Source organism: Pongo abelii, chromosome 12, assembly GCF_028885655.2.
Source record: "Pongo abelii isolate AG06213 chromosome 12, NHGRI_mPonAbe1-v2.0_pri, whole genome shotgun sequence".
Taxonomy (NCBI): domain Eukaryota; kingdom Metazoa; phylum Chordata; class Mammalia; order Primates; family Hominidae; genus Pongo; species Pongo abelii.
This window is the reverse complement of record NC_071997.2, coordinates 88728213-88754475: the sequence shown is the minus strand read 5'-3', so window position 1 is coordinate 88754475 and position 26263 is coordinate 88728213. Positions and strand designations below refer to the sequence as shown.

General features: G+C 45.2%; 1 protein-coding gene across 1 annotated transcript; it reads right to left on the bottom strand.

Annotated features, from left to right (window-relative positions):
- Positions 1–257: 257 nt before the first annotated feature.
- ABCG5 (ATP binding cassette subfamily G member 5) lies at positions 258–26149 on the bottom strand. Its single transcript, XM_002812078.5, has 13 exons — positions 26007–26149; positions 25281–25402; positions 19375–19511; positions 19198–19296; positions 15426–15558; positions 13812–13951; positions 12325–12454; positions 11654–11867; positions 11348–11553; positions 10234–10372; positions 7355–7540; positions 1951–2063; positions 258–817 (listed from the first exon to the last, which is right to left on the bottom strand). Exons 1-13 carry the CDS (start codon positions 26147–26149, stop codon positions 624–626), a joined length of 1956 nt encoding a protein of 651 aa, XP_002812124.1. The 3' UTR covers positions 258–623.
- Between the last annotated feature and the right edge of the window lie 114 nt (positions 26150–26263).

Below are 26263 nucleotides of genomic sequence, written 5' to 3'. Positions count from 1 at the left end.
TTTTTTATTTTAATCCTCAGTAAAATCACTAGGTGCTCTGTAGCAGTGGTGCTCACCATCCATCTGCCCAGCATTCTCTCGATGTGATCAGGTAACTCTGACCCCTTGTGTGGACATCTGCATTTAACTCTGGGTCTTCCAGGAACAGAAGCATTCTTACCCAATTCTACATGATAACCTTGCTTCATCTAAACCCACAACTCTTTTTTTCTGTCACTTACGGTCAGTAATCCTTCAAACCTTTTATTTTTGCCTAATCCTTTATCAAATGTAAACATATTTTTAAGCTGACCTATTTTTTTCTGTACCTAGAACAAGGAAAAAAAATAGTCACACGAGTCTCCCATAGGTTTATGAATGATTATTATTTACATTCTTGGGTCCACTCAGTCACAGTTTCCAAATACCACATGTCTCTGCAAGTTTTAACAGCAAGGGACTATAAACCACTTCCATTGCATTCAAGGCCTGCGTGGATCAAAGAGGCACAAATGGAGTCTTAATGGTTAAAAGACTTGAGATGTCCTATCAAGAAAGAAATACATGGCACTCTCATTTCAGACGTTCAGAGCAGTCATGCACAGTCGGCAGCTTCACTTCCATTTTCCCAGCCATGGCTTTCACTACCTGCTAATGAGATGATCCCTTATTTTGAAAACAACTATTCCTAGGATGACAAGAGCTGGAATAAATGAATACAAAATCAGAAAGTTCATTGTGAATCTAGATGTTGCACCTGGGCAGGTTTTCTCAATGAACTGAATTCCTTGAGTGAAGGCACACATTGGATTAGTTGTCACAGAAACATTTGAGCTGCCTGTCAAGGAAAAGATTGACAGTGTCAGGTGTGGTTTATCTCAGGTAATTTAATCAACAAGTATTTACCAAGTGCTTGCTAAGTACCCTTAATGAAAATTACAGGACACTTTAGCAAGCCCAGAGTTTACAATTTGATGAAGCAAGAGTGAGCAGTTCTGGCCTTTGGCTTCATTTGAAGATGGACATGCTTTTGTTTCTATTTTGGGTATAGATTCATTACCATATTTGTGATAAAAATCATGATCCCTTAGCACAGGCTATCCTAAAGTTACTGACATTATCACTTAAAATTATTTAAAACACTACTAAATTCAGCCATATTCTTTGGTTGTCTTTGGAGTGGCCCTGAGATTTTTTTGGTTGTTTTTGTTTGTTTGTTTGTTTGTTTTTTGAGATACAGTTTCACTCTGCCGCCCAGGCTGGAGTGCAGTGGCTCGATCTCGGCTCACTGCAACCTCAGCCTCCCGGATTCAAGTGATTCTCATTTTTCAGCCTCCTGCGTAGCTGGGATTTACAGGCACGCACCACCACACCTGGCTAATTTTTGTATTTTTAGTAGAGACAGGTTTTTGCCATGTTGGCCAGGCTGTTCTCGAACTCTTGACCTCAAGTGATCCAACCTCGGCCTCCCAAAGTGCTGGGCTTACAGGCATGAGCCACCGCGCCCGGCCACCCTGAGATTTCTAATGGCCATGAGGTCCTTGTCCTGGTTCTACTTCCGTCTGGTGGGGATTGAGGAATAGACTTTTGCCAAAAGTAGCTTTACTTAGCTATGTACGACGTACATTTTGGGGAACAAGAAGCCACTTCAGCCTGCTTGAATGTGTTCAGTAGATACAGGAACTGAGTCTATCCAGAATATACTAGAGTTTACCTCAGTGTGCATAAGGTCTGTCATTTTCTAACAACATCCAAGTGTCCCTTACCTATTGACCTTTGACAGGAGACTAACTTGACTACTGCTTATTTTCTTTCATCTTAAAAATCAGAGAAAATGTTGGACTGTATTTCAAAACAGTTTTAAATTGAATTATTATAAAACACAGTTTTTATTTCAAAAATACATTTCCTTCAAGAAATTGCTCCCTCAGAGTAACATGCAAAAATAATATCCCCAAATAGAATACTTACCACAAGTGAAATTCAGTCCGTAGAACTCATTGACTACAAGAATCTCACTGCAATATTTTTGGAATGTAAAATAACTGATGATTTTAAAAGGAATGGGCATTTCTTGTATGTTTCTTAAGAAAAAGAAAACAAAAATGAAATTCAGTAGGTTCTGGCAATAGTCCTACCAAATGAAAAGAAAGGCAATCCTTATGTTTTCCAACAGGAATATAGTTTTCTATCTCCTTATTATAAAAATGATGCTCACTATAAAAAAACCTTCAAACAACATTGAACAATATGAAGAAATACCATTGCCTAGAAATAACTATTGTTAACATTTTGGTAATATATATAACATGTGTGTTTAGAAGTTTTATATAAATGGAATTAAACTCTTCATGCTCTTTCCTAACTTACTCTTTTTCTGCCAAACATATGTCTCAGACATCCTTCCAAGTCAGTAAGCATAGCACTTTGTCATTTTTAGTCACAGCTTGGTGGCCTGTTATAGTGAAGACCTTAATTACAGTTCTCTCAAGTAGACGCTTACTGTCTACTTATTTTGGTAAGCACTACTGATATAAACGTACAAGAAAATACAGACCTAACACATACCAATTGGAGGAGGAGATTTGTGATTAAACAGAAACTTGAAGGTACCAATGTAGAAAGTTAGAACTAACCTAGAATAGAGGAAAAGGAAGAAGAGACCGAGCCAACATTCATTGTGAAAATGAATATGTCTCCTCTCCAATCTATTTCAGGTGAAACTGTGTGCTGACACTGTGGTCTTCTTAGTCCACTATATATTTTCTGTCAATCAAAAGATATAAAATTCTTTCTGTTTGCAAGGCACTAGTTCTAGGAGCTTGAGAACTTCAAAAGATGTATCCTATCCCTAAAGAACTCATAATGTAGTTGGAGATATAGAATATATCCTTAAAACTATAAAAATACACAGTAGTGAACTATTTGTGCCAAGAAAGTATAAAAAAATGGGTACCACACATCCATGATGTTCTTGTATTTAGTATTTATGGTTTCACCTATTTGCAAGGTGTCCTCAAACTTTCAGTTTCCTAAGGCACAACATTGAATTAACCACATTGAGAGGTTGCTAATTGAAAAGGATACATGGGACTCTGGGAAGGAATTAGGGGAAGAGGATGGAAATTCTAGGAAGGTAGAAATGGTATGAGTACAGGCATGCCAAGGGCTGCATATGGGACTGACTGGACCAGAAAGACTGGAAGAGAGGATGTGAAGGAACAGTGGGAGGGGAGCTCGGAACAATAGCCAGAAACAGCCATTTCAGGGCCTTGCTGTGAGTTGAGGTTGAATGACCATGAATGAGGCAGGTCACGTTGAAATCAGCATTCTGAGAAAATTAACGTGACTCCAGCAAGAAGGATGGCCAGAATGAGGGCAGAGTAAGAACAGGAAAAGAAGGAAAGAAAAAAGGACCAGACTACAACAAAAGTTCAAGTATGAGATGACAAAGGCCTGGAGTAGGATGATGGCCATTGAAAGGGTGACTGCCTAGTGACTAGGGGCTATCTTTCTGAGGTAGGAACTGTGAACCTTTGTTTCTCCCTGTACCACACAGAGTCAAACACAAAATGTTCCACATGCACCTATGGTTTGATATCAGAAAAGAAAACCAACATGATTTGGTGAGTGATGCAGTGTGTATACAGTTCAAAGACAGAGTCATTCACTTATTCACTCAACAAATAATGTTTGCAGGCCTTAATTGGTCCGAGGCCTAATTGGGCTGGCTGCTGAGAAGGTCTAAAATGATGAACGAGACACAGCTGCTGCCTTCAAGAGGTGGATAATCTATTACTACAAAGGAAGACCATGACAGGAAGTAGCGTGTGATAGGCTGAGAGAGAAAACAAAGGGGGCCTTCAAAGAGAGTGCGCCTCTAGCCTTGGGAACAACCAACAGACTTTCTGCAGATGGCAGAGAGAGACAAATGAATCAGTGAAAGGCACAGACAGAAGGAGAAGCAGCGGGAGGAACCATAGATCTAGATGTATTGACATGACATTGTCCACATTAGGTTGGTTTGTGCTTTGTCCTTTTTATTTTTTGAACGGAGTCTTGTTCTGTCACCTAGGCTGGAGTGCAGTGGCGTGATTTTGGCTCACTGCAGCCTCCGCCTCCCAGGTTCAGGTGATTCTCCTGCCTAGCCTCCTGAGTAGCTGAAATTACAGGCACATGACACCACACCCAGCTAATTCATATTATGTTGTTAAATGGGAAAAAATGTATTCATATTTTATATCTTATACAACAGGATGATTTCATCTTTGTTAAAAATTGTATAAAATTCTTCCAAGAACTGCAACAAAATTTAACTCTGGGCTCTGATACTTCAGGTAACTTTTACTTTCTTCTGCATCCATATTTATATTGTGAGCATTTCTTCCCCCAAGAACTTGCATGATTTTGTAAGCAGAAGAAACAGCAAAGCTAATTTCCTTTGTGTTTAAAAGAGAAGGGCGCCAACAGCACAAATGCCTTAGGCAGTTCACCTAGAAAGATGATGACTGGGGAGAAAAATGGGTAAATGGAATGACTAGCAGGTTGATGTGGCCTCTAAGAGTGGAGTTTTAATTTTCAGCGATGGGAGTGGAATTCATGTGAAGCCTTGGGATGTTAAAGATTTTGCAACTAATCTGAGAACATTTAGTATTCTTTGCCACTGCCTACCTTTTAAGAGCAATTAACCACCAGGCATAGTGACTCACGCCTGTAATCCCAGCACCTTGGGAGGTCGAGGCAGGGAAATCACTTGAGGTCAGGAGTTTGAGACCAGCCTGGCCAACTTGGTGAAACTTCATCTCTACTAAAAATACAAAAATTAGCTGGGCGTGGTGGTGTGCACCTGTAATCCCAGCTATTCAGGAGGCTGAGGCAGGAGAATCGCTTGAACCTGAGAGACAGAGGTTGCAGTGAGCTGAGATCGTGCCACTGCATTCCAGCCTGGGTGACAGAGTAAGTGGGACTCTGTCTCAAGAAACAAACAAAAATAATAAATAAAGAGCAACTAACCTCCTTTTCCTAAAAACCCAATACAAATGATTCTTATGATCAGGTTACTTCCAGATAAACCCATCGTAAGTTGAAAATATTCTAAGTTAAAAATGCATTTAAGGCCGGACGCGGTGGCTCACATCTATAATCCCAGCACTTTGGGAGGCTGAGGCAGGCAGATCACCTGAGGTCAGGAGTTCGAGACCAACCTGGCCAAAATGGTGAAACCACGTCTCTACTAAAAATACAAAAATTAGCCAGGTGTAATGGCAGGCGCCTGTAATTCCAGCTACTCAGGAGGCTGAGGCAGGAAAATTGCTTGAACATGGGAGGTGGAGGTTACAGTGAGCCGAGATCATGCCACTGCACTCTAGCCTGGGTGACAGAGCGAGACTCCCTCTCAAAACAAACCAACCAACCAACCAACCAAAAAAACACATTTAAGACACCTAGCTTACCAAACATTACAGCTTAGCCTGGTCTATCTTAAATGTGCTCAGAACACTTAACGTTAACCTACAGTTGGGAAAAATCATCTAACACAAAGCCTATTTTATAATAAATTGTTGAATATTTAATGTAATTTATTGAATCCTGTTCTGAAAGTAAAAAACAGGATGACTGTATGGCTACTCAAAATACAGTTTCTAGGCTGGTTGCGGTGGCTCACACCTGTAATCCTAGCACTTTGGGAAGCCGAGGTGGGCGAATCACTTGAGGTCAGGAGTTCGAGACTAGCCTGGCCAACACGGCGAAACCCCATCTCTACTAAAAATACAAAAATTAGCCGAGCATGGTGGCGCACACCTGTAATCCCAGCTATTCAGGAGACCGAGGCACAAGAATCGCTTGAACCCGGGAGGCGGAGGTTGCAGTGAGTTGAGATCACGCCACTGCACTTCAGCCTGGGCAGCAGAGTGAGACTCCGTTTCAAAAAAAACGAAAACAAAAACAAAATACGGTTTCTACAGAACGAGTATCACTTTCTCAAAAAATCATAAGTCGGGGATCATCTGTACATGAAATGGCACCAGATTAACTGAAACAATGATTCAAATAATATAAAAGAGGAGATGCTGCCCAAGGTTGGCTCTGTACATTGCTGGCTTGATTCTGTACTCTTGGCGTGATTTGATTTCTGCATTTTTCATAAATATTAACAATCCACTTAAGCAACATGGACAAATACAATATAATGGTGTTCGTGTGAAAAAATATCCTCCTTGATTTATCAAAGCCTAGTTCACTTTGCTTTATAATATCTCACTTCATATAACTCACTACAATTTATAATGTGTTTTCATATTGATGATTTCCTTTCCTTCTCATGATCCCTTGAGGCAGGTGGGGCTGAAATAGTTATCTCTTTTTTATTAATGAGGAAACTAATTTAGATAGAAAAGAGACTGGCAAGTGGTAGAGGAAGTTTCTGACTCACAGGTCAGCTTCTCTCCACGAAGTCACATGTGTCACAGCCTTCATAGTGGTGTGACTTGAGCAAAGTCAAGTCTGAGCTTCATTTTCTTATCTGAAAATGGATTGCTCTGAGAGTTAAATAATTAAACACACACATATAATTTTATATAGTAGATGCTCAGTAATGCTTTTGCTTTTTGACTCAATTTTAAAATTTTTAAGTCAAAGAAACAGCCTTCATGTTTCCTTGGGGACCCAGAGATTACTTACTAGATCCCACTCACACCACCTGCCTGGGATCATTTTTAGCCTTTTAAAATTTTCTGCCCTTTTTGCTGCTGCTTTTTAAAAATGTGTGTGGATACATTTTTTCCTGGTTATAAAATGATACTTGTCCATTACAGAACATTGATAAAATACAGAAATATGAAGAAAAAAATTAAAATCAATATCACCTAGAGATAATTACTGCTATCGTTTGGTGCATGTCCTTTAAGCCTTGATACTCTTTGGAGCAGTCTTTTATCCTGCAGGCTTTTTTTTGTCTGACTAGTCTTAATTCCTAAGAATAACTGGGAATTGAGAACTGCAGTACAAACTCAACAGCACCAGGTCAGAAATGAACTAATGCATTCAATTTATTTAGCCTATCATGTGGGCTGTGAGTTTTTCCTGGAACATCCGGGCTGGTTTTCTTCTCTTGGTATAATGGTTTATTACATGTGAATCATATCATAACATAAACTTGTTAGTTCCTGATTCCTGATAAAAAAGACATTTTATTGAACAAATGAACAGTTCAAGGTCTAAGGCAATGATTAACGAGCAGTATAAACGCTCCAGACTATAAGGTAATATCCATAACCACTATCAGTTCTCTGGTATTCCTTTATTTCAGTCATTATTAGGTGATCATTAATAACAGGTTATCCCAATCTAAATTTTTTGAATTATGATATCTTACCTGAGGAATCCAGATCCAACAAGCACCCCCGCAATGGACAGCAGAGCCACTACACTGTTGACTATATTTGGATTTTGGACGATACCAAGTAGCACAAGAGTTAGAAATTCACCAATTAAGTGGGGGGCCAAGAGAGCAGCAGAAAAATATCCAAATCTGGCAATCTCAGGATGTAAGCCCAGCGTCCTAGAAAAGCATAAGCTCTTTAGTTTCCTCTCCAAGGGCTATCATTTAAGAAAAATACTGCACTTGCCTCTATGAATAAATCCTTGGTGGTGAGTGGGTGGGAGAAGTTTGCAGGGCAAGCCACACTCCCCTTTGAAAGGCCTTTTTGGAACGGAGCCAACATGAGACTATTTATTACATCAAATTTTTCCCATTGGCTGCAACTCATTGGGAGCCACCTTTTCCCTTTCACAGCTCCTTCAGCTCTCATAGGAAAACATTAAATTACTTAGACAATGGTCACAACTAACTGCAGTAAGCAGGCTTGTTGAACTCTACAGGCTTCTTCATAAATAACCATGTTCTGCCTAGCCAACACCACACCTACCTTAATGTTAAAGGGCTCACCCAACCCGCTTCCCAGCACCCCCTTCCCTGAACCTCATCTCTGTTATGTGGGATTATTGCCCACGTGAAAACCCCTCACTTCTTTTGTCCTTGATCAGGTTAACCCTCCCCAGGCCTACTCCATTCCATTCTTGTCTTTTATTCTACCAACCCCTTCTACTGATTTGACCTTCATTTTCTTTTTTGAGACAGAGTTGCACTCTGTTGCTCAGACTGGAGTGCAGTGGCGTGATCTCGGCTCATTGCAACCTCTGCTTCCCGGGTTCCAGTGATTCTCCTGCCTCAGCCTCCCAAGTAGCTGGGATTACAGGCACGCGCCACCACACCCAGCTAATTTTTTTGTATTTAGCAGAGATGGGGTTTTGCCATGTTGGCCAGGCTGGTCTTGAACTCCTGGCCTCAAGTGATCTGCCCATCTCAGCCTCCCAAAGTGCTAGGATTACAGGCATGAGCCACCATGCCTGGCCTGACCTTCGTTTTCTTGTAAACAAACCACCCTATATCCATGCAGCTTTCCTCTTATATTCCTTTCTCCAAATTACATTTCCCTGGTGATAGCATATCTTCAATGACCATTAGGCATGGCTGCTGTTTATCCCATTTGTAGAGTAAGCAAAAAATGTTGGCATGTCGTATACTCGCCCCTCCTTACCACTTACTCTTCAAGGCCATCTACTTTTCCTCTATACAAATCATGAAGTTTGCTTATGCTATCAATGCCATTCCTCATTGTTGTCTTCTGTGACATTTAAAACATCCTCTTGCCTTTGATGATTTTATAGCACCTGGACCAGAGTCATTCTTTTTGCTCCTCTCCCCTATCATTTTCCTCAAGCTCTTTAGCCTTCTTGATGAGCCATCCACATCAGTGGTTCCTAATTAGCTAATCTCAATTCCAGTGGCTCCATCTACCTAATCTGCATCACTCACTGTGTCTTGGACTTAAATATTACTCAAAATGGTTTCGCTCCCAGGATTTCAGAGTCTGAGGACACCCTCTCTGATCACAGCCTCCTGCCTCTCACTTCCCCAGTGCCCTCACTGCCGCAGATGCTGGACCCCTTCTGCCGTTCTTTGCCTTATCAGTTCCCACATCTGGGACCCTATTCTCCCTTAAGCAATGGAAGGTGTGCTGGACAATGCCTATTGCCGCACTAACTGGATCCCCTCTGCCACTTTGCCTCAGCTGGCCCCTGGACCCGTAAGATTTCCTCATTGTGTCTTGAATTCTAATAGCATGTCCCATTATGACTGATATAAACCTCTACTTTAAAATTTTCCCCTCCCCAATTTCAATCTCTCTCCCCAGTGCTCAGCAGCTGAATTCACTTCCCATTTTATGAATTTCTTGATATCTTCATCATCTCTATTTTTCATTCTCTCTCTCTCCCCCTCTCTCTTCCCGCACCCCATCTTTGAAAGTGTGACCCTAGCTGCTTGCATCCTTGATCCCATGTTATTCTGATTCCCCTATCCCTACCTTGGTCTACTCTGGAAACTTCCTCTTTGACTTATCCAAATTTTGGCTGCATTTTCATCTACTCTCAATCTGATGCTTTTTGATGGTCTTATTTACCACATCCTAAAACAACCATTTTTTGAACTTGATCATCATTTAAGTAAATGCCCCTCTTCATCCTACCCTGTAAAACCAAGTTTCTCAAACCAGAATCTGCTTCCTCCATCTTACACCTTCCTTTCTTGTAAACCTGACTTGCACCCCCATGACTCTACCGAAGCTCTTTTTTGGAAAATTGCAATGGCTTCCTCCCCTTATGCCTCACCTCCTTTAACCCCTGCAATATTGAAGTGTTTACGACACTTCCTTGAAACTCTCTCCTTCCTCATCCTCTCTGATGCTGCCCAATCCTGCTTCTCTTTCTACCTCCCTGATCACCCTCTCCCTCCTCTGTTGGTTGCTGTCCTCTTCCCACCCTCTGAATGTGTCTGTTTTAAGGTTTTACACTCAGGCTGCTTTCTCCCCGCCCCTGGGCCCCCCATGCACCTGGGTCCCAGCTACTTCAGAACCCTCTTCTCTGGCCCAGGCCCTGCCGTGAATGTGGGACAGGCCATTCCCAGGCACATGTCATCTTGTTGGTTTGTTCTCAGGTCTCCTGCAGCCCACAGTTGGGCTATTTACAATAAAATTAATGTCCTGGAAGATACGACATTGCACTAGACACTGATGGGCAAAGTGTAGGTCCTCCAGAGCAGAGAACTTCACCCTGGAGCTCTCCCTGCACGAGTCCCACTAGCTCCATGACTCCATGGGACCCCGGCCCTGGGTGAACTGAACAACCCCTCACCAGTAGCACACACTGCTGAAAATCATGGTGGCAACAACGCTGAAGGGGAGGACATGCAGTGCATAGGCCAGCATCATCTGCCACTTCTGGTAGAGGCCATCCTGACTCTCCTGGTCGCTGACAGCTCGCAGCACAGGAACTGGGGATGGAAGGCAGGTTTCAGAACAGTCAGTCACCACCCAGCTGAAAGAGGGAGGGCCAGCCCAAGCTGAACGTGAGGTCTGTCAGGGCTGGATGGTGAGGACCAGCTAGGGGGGGTTCCCTAGTCATAGAAGGAGGGGACCTGCCATCCACAGGACAATAAATCCCCACCCCAGAAATCTACACTCTACCTGAATTGCAATACAATTGCAAAAGATGTCATTTATTTCCTTCTCTCTAAAGTGGGGAGTTGTCACCAATTCAGGAAAAGTACATGCAAAAGGGGCATGAATAAGTGATTTGAAGCACTTTGTCTCCTTTCTGTGCAGGATTCCCCCCGCCCCACCCCGCCCCCACCACCAGCAGCCTGCATTTTAGACTTGCTCTGGGAAGGCCAGGCAAACCCCGCAGATGCAGACACTTAGCACTGCCCCTCATGTCAAGCTCTAGAGCAACTTCACAATAGCGAAGTCCTTCCCTCTTATTCCCTAACAGTGTTGCCTTTGGGGAATCCCTCTAACACCTGCTTCCTGCAACATTAGGCAACCAGGTTTTGTCTAGAATTCCACTGAATTTGAAAATTAGGTGCTGGCTGTCCTAAAATCAGCTCCAAAAAGAAGCTAATGGTGCAAAGTTGGCCTGGTCGCTGAGCCCCCATGGGCTGTGCTTCTGAGATGGCCAAGATGAGATAGGAGGAATGATCTTTTGAAAAACTCCTCAAACTCTCCCCACCAGTACATCGTAACTTCATGTTTCCCTGGATCCTTAGCCCTCAGAGAGATCCACCTGGTGAGCTCATTCATATTAACGTGTTGGTAACTCAATAGTTGCCTTTCCCCAGAGAGGGAACCCAGAGAGGGCCAGGTTTAGCTCAGAGAAATACGCTTATAATGGTGGACTTTTGTAAGGTTACAGCTGGAGAAGGGAGTTATTTAGGGACAAAGAGGTGCACCTCTAGCACGTGGGCACTTACACAGATTCACAGCGTTGAGCATGCCTGTGTACGGGGTGGCGCCCACAAACTGGTAAAGGAGACCCACGCGGTCCTGGATAGCACCCGTTAGCACATTGCTCTGGACCCGCAGAACGAAGAAAAGGAGGAACAAACCCATGATCAGGTTCTGAAGGAGACGCATAATCACTGCCAGCTTATTTCTCACCAAGTTTCTTGTCACTCTCCTGAAAACAAACAACCCTGTTTTAATTCCTTTTCAGAATTATTATTGGGGGATAGCTAAAAACCTCCAACGGGCATTGCTCACATTTGTGAGCCTCTTACCTCAGGAGAACACCCAGTTTAGAGAAAACTCCAGGAGAATCTTTGGTTTTGAAAGGAACCATTGGTAACGTTTTCAGGTGTTTCATTCTTTCAATATTCTTCAAAGTTTTATGACAAATTGCTGATTTCCTGTAGGCAGATTCTATCATCTGGACTCTCTTGGAGGTTTCTATTTCCCGTTCCTTGCTTTGGGTATCCACTGACGTCAGGTCCACTAAAAGTTTTTCCCAAAAGATGTCACTCATGTGTTTTTAAATGCATGTATGTACATGGATATACAATTGGTACAGGAGTACTGGCCATAATACCTCATCCCATCAAGATAAAATTTGTGGTTAATGCCCACCTATAAAATCAGAATACTTTAAAGCATCCCAGCAGGGCCTTGAGGATCCCATTGGGATTGTCTGGGAGAATTCAGAAGCTCAGCTAATTATGCTCTGATAAAGTAGTAGCAGTGCGCCAGTTTGTTTGAGAGAGATCCCTGACCTCATTCTGATAGTCATCTCTGGCAAGTTAATTGACCTGGCCAAATTGATTCCTTGAAGAGTATAAAACACAAAAACAAAAGCAAAAATCAAATCCACTAGAGCTGGTGTCATCCAGGCAGAAGTCTGAGATGAGAAAGTTTAAAAAACATTCATGATGGGGAATGTGAAAGAAAAACTTACTATAGAAGTCAAAAGGGTTTGAATGTTCGGGACAAGGGTAACCGCAGTCATTGAAGAAATCAAGCATTTCCGCTGGTGTGCCACAGAAGATCAGCTCTCCGAAGCTCAGGATGGCAATTTTGTCAAAGAGCTGACCAGACAACAGATGTAGTTAGTGTGTGATCACAAGGTTAGCGATGCACTTTGAATGTCTCCGGGAACACTGATGCGGGGCCAAGGTCAAGTATTCCTTATGGTCACCTGGTCCTTATGGGAAATGCATTTCTGAGCAGTCAGTCCTTCGATGACCTTGGCCCTGCATCAGTATTCTTGGAGACATTCAAAGTGCATCCCTACCCTTGTGAGCCTAGGCTACCACTGTGGGTCATGCTGCCTCCCATCCTGAGGCCCAGCTACATATCTGGGATAGACAAACATGACTGGACCTGGGCGTAAGTCCCAGCCAAGCCAAGTGAGTGACCTTGGGCGAGCAGGGCTGGGTCTTAGTTTGTTTTTTTGTTTTCATTTTAAATCTCAGCTCTTCCTCTATAAAAAGCAAATGATAGCTAACTAAAGGGATACTGAGCAGAGAAAGTGAGATTTTTTTGGAAGGAAATCTGCATGATTTCGTGGAAAAACACAGCCTTTGAAGCCAACTTGGCTGTGAAAGCCTAATGCTAGCTTTTTAGTATTAATAACTGTGTGATCTTGGCTCAATTTGTTGTTGTTGCTTTGTTGTTATTGTTGTTGTTGTTGTTTTTGAGACCGAATCTCACTCTGTCATCCAGGCTGGAGTGCAGTGGCACAATCCCAGCTCTCTGCGACCTCCTGGGTTCAAGCGATTCTCCTGCCTCAGCCTCCGGAATAGCTGGGATTACAGATGCACACCACCACGCCCAACTATCAATTTTGAATCATTGCTAAGTTTCACTCTTTTCCTCTGTAAGGTGAATATACTGAAACACACCTCATAGGAGTGTTGTGCAGATGAAATGAGCTATGTACAGAAAGTATTTGGAACATGGTGGGTGCTGAAAGAAGTGAGTTTTCATCCTTTGCTCTTCCCCTCTCAGGAGCTGTTGGCTCCAATTGCTCTAGCACTAATGGTTTTTTGTTTGTTTGTTTGAGATGAGGTCTTGCTCTGTCACCCAGGCTAGAGTGCAATGGCATGATCACGACTCCCTGCAGCCTTGACCTACTGGGCTCAAGTGATCCTCTCACCTCAGCCTCCCAAGTAGCTGGGACCACAGGTGTGCACCACCATGCCTGGCTAATTTTTCTTTTTCTTTCTTTCTTTCTTTTTTTTTTAGAGATGGGGAGTCTCACTTTATTGCCCAGGTTGGACTCAAACTCCTGGCCTCAAGTGCTCCTCCTGCCTCAGCCTCCCAAAGTGCTGGAATTACAAGTGTGAGCCACCGTGCCTGGCCACTGGTACAAATCTTGCCCTGCCCCTGCGATTCCCATCTCAACACACCATAGACCCAGCCTTTACAAGTTGAACCCCTTACCTGAAAAAGCTCAGAACGGGGCTGGTGAATGGTGAGAACCACAATTCGGTTCCTGCGAGCCAGTTTCACCAGGAGGTTGACAATCTGATTAGCAGTCATGCAGTCCAGGCCTGTGGTCGGCTCATCAAACAGCATGACCTCTGCCAGCAAAGAAGGGCCAGACTCCTGAGGCACTGCAGAGCCCAGGCTCTGTGCTTAAAACTCAGAGTTCTGAACTGTTGCTTATTGAGTTTGCACCCCATCCAAATAGTGTGCAGTGGGAAGTAAACATGTAAACTGGCTTTCAGCCTGAGCTCAGGAGAAAGGACCTGACGTGGAAGGGCCTAGTTCCCAGCTCTGGAGCACATGTGGGGCTCAAATCCTCCAGGGCACAGGGAGTAAGGAGATCAGGCCTCTTACAGGGTATTATGGGCCATCTGGGCTCTGCTCAGGGCACCCTGTCAGGGAACAAGGGCTGGCAGGCTGGCATCAAGTTATTTTAAAACAAGACTGAGAGGAGGCTGGTCAAAAAGACAACCTCATTTCATGTCTGTAGCACTTTCCAATGCCAGCAGGGTCTTTGCACAGAAAAGAAAAAAATCTGACCAATAAAACAAGGTCTGAAGTGTGGCAGGCATTCGGGTTCTTTAGAGGGTTTAAAGTAACTTATTTCTACCTAAAAAGTGACAACGGGGCCGGGCACGGTGGTTCACGCCTGTAATGCCAACACTTTGGGAGGCTGAGGCGGGCAGATCACCTGAGGTCAGGAGTTCGAGACCACCCTGGCCAACATGGTGAAACCCCATCTCTACTAAAAGTACAAAAATTAGCTGGATGTGGTGGTGGGCACCTGTAATCCTAGCTACTCAGGAGGCTGAGGCAGGAGAATCGCTTGAACCCAGGAGGTGGAGGTTGCAGTGAGCCGAGATCGTACCACTGCACTCCAGCCTGGGCAACAAGAGCAAGACTCTGTCTCAAAAAAAAAAAAAAAAAAAGTGACAAGAGCTGTTAAAAACATCTCTCTTATTTGCCTTCTAGTGACCAAGCACCATCTGAAGAACAGGCAGTCCTGGTCTACCACAGTGCAAAGAAAGGATCCAGATGCAGTTTGTCCTCTCCAGCTGCATGAGTGGCGAGGTTTCCCCAGGTGTTGGGGAAAATGACCAAACCAGGCAGAGGACCAACTACTCTGTTTTGATACTCCCTTCCCCACAACATATACACTTTTGAGTTTATCATTCAAATTCCTATTTTAATTCTTGCCATTTCATGAACACCTGTGGTCATACCAAAACTCATTGGCTTTCCCCAGCCCACACAGTGGTATTGCCCTGGTGAGAAGAAATGATTGGCAGGGCAAGGCTCCATATTCAAGGAAAACCCCCATGAAACACTTCAACACCAATGCAGCGCTTCCGGGTCCAGGAGCTGTTTTGTTTGGATGATGTAATCACATCAGGAAATGAGCTATACAGCATTTCTGAAAAAACTGGGTCCTCAGTTTGAAAAACCTGTGATTTCAGTTGTACACAAACCCCTTTCCAAACGGGGACTGTGAAGAAAGGGCCCAAAGTATCTGCAGACACACAGAAGATGCCCAGACCGCAGCTAGTAACAGTTCTGGGTGCCACTTACTGGGATCCTGGAGCAGCTGGGCTGCAATGGAGACCCGGCGCCGCTCACCAATGGAAATGCCCCCCAAGCTGTAGTTGCCAATCAGTCGGTCTGCCACATGGCTCAGACTCAGCTCTGCCATGACGGCCTCCACCTGCAGGAGACACAAATTACAGGAAGGCTGGGAGTGGCTGTGGCTGCTATTTCAATTCATGGGCTGGGGAGGGCATGAAAGAGGCAACACACCCCCCAAGAATCCAAGGGCCACTTCCAGACTCACCACACCCTGGGGAAAGCATGTCTTTGATAATAATATGATTCTATTTGGCTTAAATCATAATACATGTGTCAGATTTAAATAAATAATATGAGTTTTTTAAAACGTCCCCAGAGGCTGGGTGCAGTGGCCCATGCCTGTAATCCCAATACTTTGGAAGGCCGAGGAGGGAGAAATGCTTGAGGCCAGGAGTTTGAGACCAGCTGAGGCAACAAAGAGAGACCTTGTCTCTACCAAAAAAATAAAAAATAAGTTAGCCGGGTATGCTGGCACGTGCCTGTAGTCCCAGCTACTTGGGATGCTTAGGCAGGAGGATCGCTTGATCCCAGGAGGTTGAGACCACAGTTAGCCATGATGGCACCACTGCACTCCAGCTTAGGCGATAGAGTAAGACCCTGTCTCAAAAATAAAATAAAATGGGCCTGGCATGGCGGCTCATGCCTGTAATCCCAGCACTTTGGGAGGTCGAGGTGGTGGATCACTTGAGGTCAGGAGTTAGAGACTAGCATAGCCAACATGATGTAACCCTGTCTGTTCTAAAAATACAGAAATGAGCTGGGTGTAGTGGCGGGCACTGCAATCCCAGCTACTCGGGAGGCTGAGGCAGGAGAATTGCTTGAACCCGGGAGGCCAGGGTTGCAATGAGGCAAGATGGCGCCACTGCACTCCAGCCTGGGTGACAGAGCGAGACTCTGACTCAAAAATAAATAAATAAATAAATAAACAAATAAAATAAAATAAGTTTCCCTAGAACAAAAACTGCTTACACTTGCTTCAGGAAAATTAATCAGGAAACAACAGATACTTCATTAAACTCCTATTTGCAGGAGCCATAGTCACTGCAGCCCATACAGAAAAATCTCCCAAATTCATGATTACAATATCGCTTACTTTTATAAGTGTTTGGGTTTTGAAACTTTATTATCATAAATGCTTTATGTGTTTAAAAAAATCCAACCTGATTTGAACTAAACCTGTTTCCCACTATATAACCCAAATAAGTGCTGGGGTCCCATGTGGTACAATCTCAGTGTGATTTCACATCAAAGACATATAATCCAGCCTTCAGAAGTAATTAAAAATAATTCCAATCTTTACTTGAATTTCTTTAAGGACTTTAAGGGGGACCCAATTTATAACCCTCAGCCACATTTAAAATTGCCTTTCTTCCAATTCTCTTCACTCTACTTAAACCCTGTAACTCCCTGAAACCGTTTTTCCTCCTCATTCTCAACTCTCCCAAAACAATAACGACTAAAAAAAATTCTTTACTGAATTTCTAATCAAGAAGCTTGGCTTTTTTCCTCCCTCTCTGTCTTTTCCTTCCTCAGCTTATCTCCTCTCCAGAGACCTGTTCACAAATCTGTTTCTGTCCCCCCATACTGATTACCTCTATCTGCAGAAACCCCAGGGGGAAAGCAGAAAGAGACAGAAGATACTCATATGGTAATGAGTTTTGTTTCCAGACACCCCTAATAAGGCCGTGTTATGAAAATGGAAACAAAACCATTTCATTAAAAAACAATAAGCTAGACTGCAGAAGAAGAGGGAATGACTTGTGGACCAACATTCAAGAGGAGTCAGGGAGTGGGGTTGATGGCATAGATGTAGCTTTGACCCACCCAAAGAATGGACATATCTGAAATAGGTACAAAGGAATAATGAGAAAGTAAAATGCATAAATAAACTAGATATAAATATATTCTGGAAAAAAAGAAAGGTCTTCTCTTGCGATCAGGGTAGAAGGATCCTAGAATTAAGCTTTGCTTGACACAGTGAGATTTCCGTGCTGCCTAGCCAGGGTAGATTTCTGAGCCTCCTTCTCATCTCTGTAACATCATAAGGAGTAAGCTTGCCCCTCCTGGCTTGGAAGGGATGGGCAGAGAAGACATTTACTTAATTCGTCTCAGAGGTTTCACACCCCAGCAGGAATGCTCTCCCATGTTTTGGGAACACTATTGGAAATGGAATTTAGAGTCCTTGGAAGGACTATTGGGATGATCAAGTCCAACCCTCCATGCTCTGTGCTTTCACGTAATCTGATGTATTCTTCACATCAAACCCAGGAGAAATGCATTCTTATTGTATTTTTTATAGAGGAGAAAACAAAGTTTCATAACTTGCCCAAGATAATGCCATTGGCAAATGGCAGGGCCAGGATTGAGAGGACTCTCTGGGCTCTCTGAAGTGGTCCAGGAAGCCTGAGCCTTAGCCAACAGCCCCGCAGACATAGCCTGCTCACATTGGCCATGCTTTATTTCCAGGTTCTTCCAAGGACAGAAGCAGATCTGCCATGCTATCTCCTTTATTATCATCAGCACTTCCTTCCCACTGAATTACTTGTCAGGATTTTACACGCTGTGGGCTGGATTTGCTCAGAAAGGACTCTCAATTGGAGAGAACTCTGCTATCAGGAGTTCTCCTGCTCCCAGGGAGCTGTGCCCCTTGAAGGAGGCATGTCCACCTGTCATTGGTTCCCTGGGTGCTTGTGGGCCTTCCCAGTCTAGAGAGAAATGAAGCAGTTTCCAGGTAAGGTCCCCGGTGGGTTTACCTGTGGCTACTTCCAAACTGGAGACAATTAAGAAAGAGATTGGAACCTAGAAGGAGTTGACAATTCAATCGTTTCTTCCTTCATTAACTCAGTCCAGTTTGGATGAGGCACATTCAAGACGCCTCCAAGCAAGCTGAGAAAAATCAGTGGCAAAAATAACTATATCTGTTCAAACAGGGAACTTGTAGAACAGCATGGTCCCAGAGAAGGGTAATGCAAGCCATAGACAGAAGTGAAATTTTAGTAGCCAAATTTTGAAAAGTAAAAAGAAACAGGTGAAATTAATTTTAATAACATATTATTTACAGCCAAAAATACCATTTCAACCTGTAATCAATACTTTTTGAAATTTATTTATTTATTTGGTTGGGAGAGATAGGGTCTCTTTTTGTCCTTCAGGCTGGAGTGCAATGGTGCAATCATGGCTCGCTGCAGCCTCGACCTCCTGGGTTCAACAGATCCTCCTGCCTCAGCCTCCTTAGCAGCTGGGAGTGCAGGCGCACGCCACCACGCCCAACTAATTTTTGTATTTTTTGTAGAGACTGAGTCTCGCTATGTTGCCTAGGCTGGTCTCAAACTTCTAGACTCAAGCAATCCTCCCATCTTGGCCTTCTAAAGTGCTGGGATTACAGGTGTGAGCCACCCTGCCCGACCTAAAAATTCTTAGTGGGCTTTTTCACCTTCTGTTTTTCTCAGACTAAGAGTCTGAAATCTGATGCGTAGTTTGCGCTCAGAGCACGTTTCAGTCTGGACTAGTGATATTTCAAGTGCTCCAAAGGCATATGTGACTAGGGGCTGCCCTCTCGGGCAGCACAGGGTGCACGGTGCAGGGCGCAGAGCGCGCTCTAGAGTGAAGGAGTGACGAGCAAAGGGGAGGAATGGGCAAGCGTAGGCGAAGAGAGGAGGGCAGCGGGGGGGTGCAAAGGTACTCAGTTTGCCCTCTGTGAGCGGGGAGCTGCACCCACCTTCTTCTGGAAGAAGCCGGGATTGCCGCGGCGGATGGCCAGCAGCGCGGTGTAGCGCAGCGTCTCGCGCACGGTGAGGCTGCTCAGCAGGGTGTCGCTCTGCAGGAGACTCGGGCGTCAGTGTAGCCCAAGCCCCCGGGGCGGGCGGGGGGCCAGGGGTGTGGGGGACGCGCCCACCTGCAGGACGTAGGAGAAGCAGTCCTGGAACTGCTCCCGGCGCAGCGCCCGGCCGTTCACATACACCTCCCCCAGGAAGGTCCCCGCGCGCCCCAGCCTCCCGGACATGGCGTCCAGCAGCGTGGTTTTCCCGGAGCCTGCGGGGCGACAACAGAAGGCCCTGGAGGAACCCCTCTGTGCCGGCCTTGGAGGAGCTTCCCGAGACCCTCTGTGCAGGCATGACCCCGCGGACCATGAGTGCTACGTGACGGACCCTGTTCTCGGTATTAAGGACACAGCAGGATACAGGCCCTGCCCTGTAGAACGCGCACTGTGCATGCAGCAGCCTCACGCGCAAGTGAGTCTCTGGATTGTCCCCCGAGTGAGAGGGGACATGCCATTTCTCTCATCTGGGTCAAGACCGAACGTGCTTTCTCTGCTTGTTTATTTGCCTTTAAAACTGTTTTGGGTTGAAAAACAAAATACTTATAGGTATCAGAATAAGAGGAAAGCCAAGACTCTTGGAAGCGTTTGGATCCTAGGACAGATTTGTTTTTGTGCCCCCCTGGGGTGGTCTGGTTGTACCTGGATGTAGGTGACATTGTCTAGAGCCTTGCCCACAAAGCAAGCAGCATCAGCAACCCCTGAGAGCTTGCCAGAAATGCAGAGCCCCAAGCCGCACCCAAGACCTGCTGAGTCAGATCTGCTTCAGTGGAGTTTGAGAAGCACTGGCTTGGTAAGTCCTTTGGTAAGACCAAGTTGGCCACAGCCTGCACTAGAGCCTGGGGCATAGCCTAGCTGGATGTCACTAGGAAGTTCCCACAGAGGGGTTGTGGTGAACTAACTGCCTGCTGGAGGTGACTGGGGGATGATGCTTCCCTTGGTTTGCTTTTTTCTTGAGTGAGACTGAGTGTCGCTCTGTCACCCAGGCTGGAGTGCAGTGGTGCAATCTCAGCACACTGCAACCTCCGCCTCTCAGGTTCAAGCCATTCTCCTGCCTCAGCCTCCTGAGTAGCTGGGATTACAGGCATGCACCACCACACCCGGCTAATTTTTGTATTTTTAGTAGAGATGAGGTTTTCACCATGTTAGCCAGGCTGGTCTCGACCTCCTGACCTCAGGTGATCCTCCTGCCACAGCCTCCCAAAGTGCTGGGATTACAGGTGTGAGCCACTGCTTTTTTCTAAGGTTAAAGGTTAGGTGATGCCTTTAGGACAAGAGCCTGATGGCCCCTCAGTCATATTGGACACAAGTTTACCATAGGCCCAGAGTTCATGGAGACAGAATAGACCTCCCAGGCCTTTCCTATCCAAGGAGGCTGAGAAGTTGGGATTCATAACAGAGAAATAGGCAGGAAGTTCTGAACTATCTGGGAAGATAGCAAGAGAAATCTACTGATGAGATGGCTTGTGCAGAGCTAGAGAGATCTTTTGTTGAAATATTATCATTATTATTATTATCATTATTATTATTATTATTGAGACGGAGTATCGCTCTCTTGCCCAGGCTGGAGTGCAGTGGCGCAGTCTCGGCTCACTGCAACCTCCGCCTCCCAGGTTCATGCCATTATCCTGCCTCAGCTTCCTGAGTAGCTGGGACTGAGGCGCCCGCCACCATGCCCGACTAATTTTTTTTGTATTTTTAGTAGAGATGCAGTTTCACTGCATTAGCCAGGATGGTCACAATCTCCTGACCTCGTGATCTGCCTGCCCCAGCCTCCCAAAGTGCTGGGATTACAGGCGTGAGCCACCGAGCCCGGCCCTTTATTTATTTATTTATTGAGATGGAGTCTCACTCTATTGCCCAGGCTGGAGTGCAGTGGCAAGATCTCAGCTCACTGCAACCGCCGTCTCCCAGGTTCAAACAATTATCTTGCCTCAGCCTCCCGAATAGCTGGAATTACAGGCGTGTGCCACCACACCTGGCTAATTTTTGTATTTTTGTAGAGACGGGGTTTCACCACGTTGGCCAGGCTGCTCTTGAACTCCTGACCGCAGGTGATCTGCCCGCCTCGGCCTCCCAAGGTGCTGGGTTTACAGGTGTGAGCGACCGCACGTGGCCCTTGTTGAAATATTGTAAAGAAACTTGCTTGTTCCTGTGAGAGGTACAAAGATGAATCAACTCCCTTAGCAGTTGTCTTCTTTTCTAATGCATCATTGACAAAACTCAGAATTAGCCCCTGCGTGTTCAGGGGGTGGTCAGAGTGGGGAAAGAGAGGAAAACCCATTATAAAGAAACAAAATGTGACTTCATTGGGATTGTCTTTCAAAATGTGCCCTGTAATTTCCCAGTCGTGCGGTTCTTCTAACCAGAGCCATCCTGGCTTTACATTTTTTGGATCCAATCTGAACTCTGGCAGAAGCTGCAAATATCCTGTAGCCTGGGTCCCAGCCCCAACACTTCATCAAAACTGGCCTCCCCAGGGATATTAAAGCTACTTTATGGTTGCCAAATCCAGTGTATACTTCTCTGGGAGGGATCCCAAGACAGAACTACCCAACCAAGTCACTTCCAGAGTTCTGATCCATAGACACTCTGAGAGATCATGAATGGTGTTGTTTTAAGCCACTAAATTTTGGGATACTTTTTTTTTTATAATAATGAATTTAGTTTTTTAAAAAAATGTGTCAAGTATTTGTTAACTCATTAATGAGGGAACCAGCAAGATGACAAAACTCATTCCAAAGAGGATATGAGAGGCTGGGCATGGTGGCTCATGCCTGTAATCCCAGCACTTTGAGAGGCCAAGGCGGATGGATCACGAGGTTAATGCCCTAAAGGGCAATAAAACTATGACATTTGAAACTAAATAATCTGCAAAGAAGCATCCAACCCAGAGTCTAAGCCCTCCTCAACAGCAAATAACAATTCAAATAAGTTGGAGTTCCCCTGGAGTCAGATGGCTCTGTGCAGGCTTGCTTTAGACTATACTCTAGTGAGACTTTGAACATATATGTCATCATCTTTTACCTCGCTAATGAAGCTTTGATAGATAATACTGCTTGAGATAACACACCAATGAAATTGTCATTTTATGCAATACTATGGAGTAATTCATAAAATTATTTTACTCCTTTATTCAACAAATATTTATTAAGCACCCACTACATGACCGACCCTGTTCTAGGTGATAAGGATACAGTAGAATACAGTCCCTGCCCTTGTAGAACTTGCAGCCCACTGTGGATTCATTTCAGTATAAAGGGTAGGCATTGTCCCAAAGCCGTGATTAGGCATCTCATCAGAAATCAGCCCACTCCCCCACCCCAATCAAGAGCCCCTCCCGCTGTCCTGCTGTATGTGCATGAAACACAACATTGGCTTTTGGGGTGCACCTGTGAGATGGGGGGTTCCATTTCTTGTTGTTCTTAGAAGTGGGACACACTTCTGAGAAGGGTGCTAAATGCCACCCTGTTTAATTCTTTATAAGGACTGCAACAGGTGACAATTTGTTAAAGGCGAAGAGGCAGTTTTTTTTCTTTTTAAAGAAGCACACTGTATTTATCAAAAGAAAGCTGAGAATGACCCTGGATGTTACGGTACATGTGTATAGCTAGATATTGGTTAAAAATGGAAATAAGAACTGACAAAGTCTTTGAAAAGTGTAACAGCTTTAGTCAGTGTTATAGTCTCAATGTTTATGTCTCCCTAAAATTCATATGTTGAAATCTTCAACACCCAAGATTATGGTATTATGAGGTGGGGCATGCAAGGAGGTGATACTGGGAGATGATTAGGTTATGGAGAGCTCTTACAATTCAGATGAATGCCTCAGAGACCCCTCCCCACTTCTGCCATGCAAAGTTAGGGTGAGAAAATGGCTGTCTAGGAGGAAGTCTCCCTCACCAGACACCGAATCTGTTGACCCCTTGATCTTGGACTTCCCAGTCCCTAGAATTGTGAGAAAAAAATTTCTGCTTTTTATAAGCCACCTAGTCTATGGTATTTTGTTGTAGCAGCCTGAGTGGACTGAGACAGTCTGGGAATTCCTCTTCCTTTTTTTTTTTTTTTTTTTTTTTAAGATGGAGTCTCACTGCTGCCCAGGCTAGAGTGCAGTGGCACAATCTTGGCTCACTACAACCTCCGCCTCCCAGGTTCAAGTGATTCTCCTGCCTCAGCCTCCCGAGTAGCTGGGATTACAGGCACCTGCCACCAGGCCTGGCTAATTGTTTTTTGCATTTTTAGTAGAGACGGGTTTTGCCATGTTGGCCAGGCTGGTCTCGAATTCCTGACCTCAGGTGATCCGCCTGCCTCTGCCTCCCAAAGTGCTGGGATTACAGGCATGAGCCCCTGTGCCCGGCCTGGGAATTCCTCTTAACAACACTACTGTTGGCATCTGGTTGTGCAACTGCTGTAGCAGGTGAATAGCCTTGGATTCAATTCCTTGGGTCTAAGGAGACTGACCATGCCTACATTTGGTCATTGACGTCAATGGAATCCCCATCTCCATTGAAGAGAATAACACAAGTAGAGAGTGGCAGTGAATGTCAACAATTTGCAAGCAATAGCTCAATCAAGAGGCTTCTGTGAAGCCAATTTGTCAGAAGCTTTTAACCTTAAAATGTACATGGTAATCCAGTGTAGCAGACACTGTGGTGTGCCACACAGATCCCCTCTTCAGGGCCAATGCAGCCATCGCCCAGCTGCTGAGAACGTCAGCTGCAGAAGATTCACCACAGGGACCCTCCCAGGGAATTGCCCTCAGCCACAAGGAGCTGTCTCACCAAAGGCTAGACTCTCTGGGGCAACGACTGGCTGATGCAGGGGCACAAACACCGACTGTAGGCTCAAATGCAGCTACCCTGGGAAAGAGGAGGAGAAGGATGATGTGGAGAATGGGCAGTGGATGACCTCAGTGCAATTTGTAATGTTTAATTCCTTAAAAAAGAAAAAGAGTCTGGGAAATATAGCAAGAACCCTGTCTCTACAAAAAAAGATAAAAATAAAAATAAATTAGCCGGACATGGTGATGTGCATCTGTAGTCCCAGCTGAGGTGGGAGGATCACTTGAGCTCAGGAGGTTAAGGATGCAGTGAGCCGAGATCGCACCACTGCGCTCCAGCCTAAGTGACAGAGTGAGACTCTGTCTCAAAAAAAAAAAAAAGAAAAAAGAAAAAAGAAAAGAAAAGGAAAAGAAAAAAGATCAGATAAGATCTGATAAGGTGATAAGGCCTGATGTTAATACATGAACTTTTAAATATTATTCTCCAGTCCTTTTTTTTTTTTTTTTTTGAGACAGGGTCTTGCTCTGTTGCTAGGCTAGAGTGCAGTGGCACTATCTCAGCTCACTGAAGTCTTAACCTCCCGGGCTCGAGCAATCCTCCCACCTCAGCCTCCCAAGTAGCTGGGACCGCAGACACGCACCACCATGCCCGGCTAACTTTTGTATGTTTTTGTAGAGATGGGGTCCCACTATGTTGCTTAGGTTGGTCTCGAACTCCTGGGCTCAAGCAATCCTCCCACCTCAGCCTCTCAAACTGCTGGGATTGCAGTCATAAGCCACTGTGCCCAGCCTATTCTCTATTCTTGATTGTATGTCCAAAATATACCGTCATAAAAAAGGACCAGTGGAATCAAAGATGGGGGCTTAATGGGCATTTTTGTGCTTATTTAATCCTTTTCCTGTCTCTAGGCAGTGTACAGATAGGGGAAATTGTGTTTCCTGAAAACTTTTATATGCCATGGAACTGTGGGGGCTTTTATATTTTGAAATATGAATTCATGTACATGTTAGGCAGGATTTTATACTCTTTCAAGGACCTTTCTAAAGATTTCACTTTGGTAGCAGGTTCCATTCACAGTCAGACATCATTAGATTTCATTCTAATATCAAACCTGTGGCTTTCTTGCTACAACTTAATCTGTTTCTTCAATGTAGAGTTTAACTCAAGCCAAAGCCTTTTTAGAATCCTCCTTCCCAAGCTTACCTGAGCTTCCTATGATGCACATGATCTGCCCGCTCTCCACATACAAGGAGACGTCTTTGAGGATCTGCCTGGTCCACTGCTGCCAGCAAGATGTGATGTCCCACCAGGGCCTCACGCGGTGGCTTTAAAGGAAACCCCAGGAAGGCAAAGGCAGCTTGGGGCCCTGGAAGGGGCTACACCCGGTCCCCAGCATTGATCCCACCTGTGCCCCACCCCGGTTGTCTCTGGACAGTCTCCTAATGTGTTTCAGCCTCCGCACCCTCCTCTGTAGAATCTGGCAGATAGGGACTGAGGCTGTCTGTCATGTAGGGAGGGGGCCTGTGCTGGAGTTGCTGTGAATGTCCTGTCCGTTTGGCTGGGAGGTGGCTGTCCCTGCATTCTTTCACCAGGTTTCAAGACTCCTTGCATTCCCAGTACCCCCATTCCCATCCACAGAGGGCAGGCCGTAGACACTGGGGTAGGCAGTGTCACTGCCTACTTTGTTTATGCCCAGTGCTGCCACTTTGTTTATGCCCAGGCCCTTCCCTGGGCAGGGGGAGGGGCCATTCACTGTAGCTCCTTGTTTCCCAGCACAGCCCTTCTCCCTCTCCTCTCTCCACCCGATCCACTAAAGAGGGAGCCCAGAGTGCCCGGGCTGGCACCTAAAGAGTGAAGAAAGGCAGCAGAGGAGTGAGCGCAGGGCCCCGCGCTCCTGGGGGAGCAGCAGCAGCAAAGGCTCTGCCTTACCTGATGCTGTAGGAGGCATGGAGGATGCCCAGGCTGTGAGGCTCCGGGGCGGTGGCAGGAGCCCCCTCCAGGGAGCTCTGGGAGCCTCTGTTTACTTGGAGACCCATAGACCCTCCGGGGGTCAAAGATGAGAGGTCACCCATGGCCAAGAGGCAGCAAAGCTGGGCAAATTTTCTGGTGGCCTGACCCTCCCCAGAGTGGCTTCAGTTGGGGAGCCTGTGGCAGACTGCCCTGCCTGCTCCACCTGACCCCAGAGT

What these genes read in the sequence shown, in the direction of transcription:
- ABCG5 (XM_002812078.5), bottom strand. Translation starts at nt 26,149, where the DNA reads ATGGGTGACCTCTCATCTTTGACCCCCGGAGGGTCTATGGGTCTCCAA. An exon ending in CATGCCTCCTACAGCATCAG is followed by an intron (nt 25,403 to 26,006) that starts GTAAGGCAGAGC and finishes TTTCCTTTAAAG; the next exon opens with CCACCGCGTGAGGCCCTGGT. An exon ending in CCAGCTGCTCCAGGATCCCA is followed by an intron (nt 13,952 to 15,425) that starts GTAAGTGGCACC and finishes CTTTGCTGGCAG; the next exon opens with AGGTCATGCTGTTTGATGAG.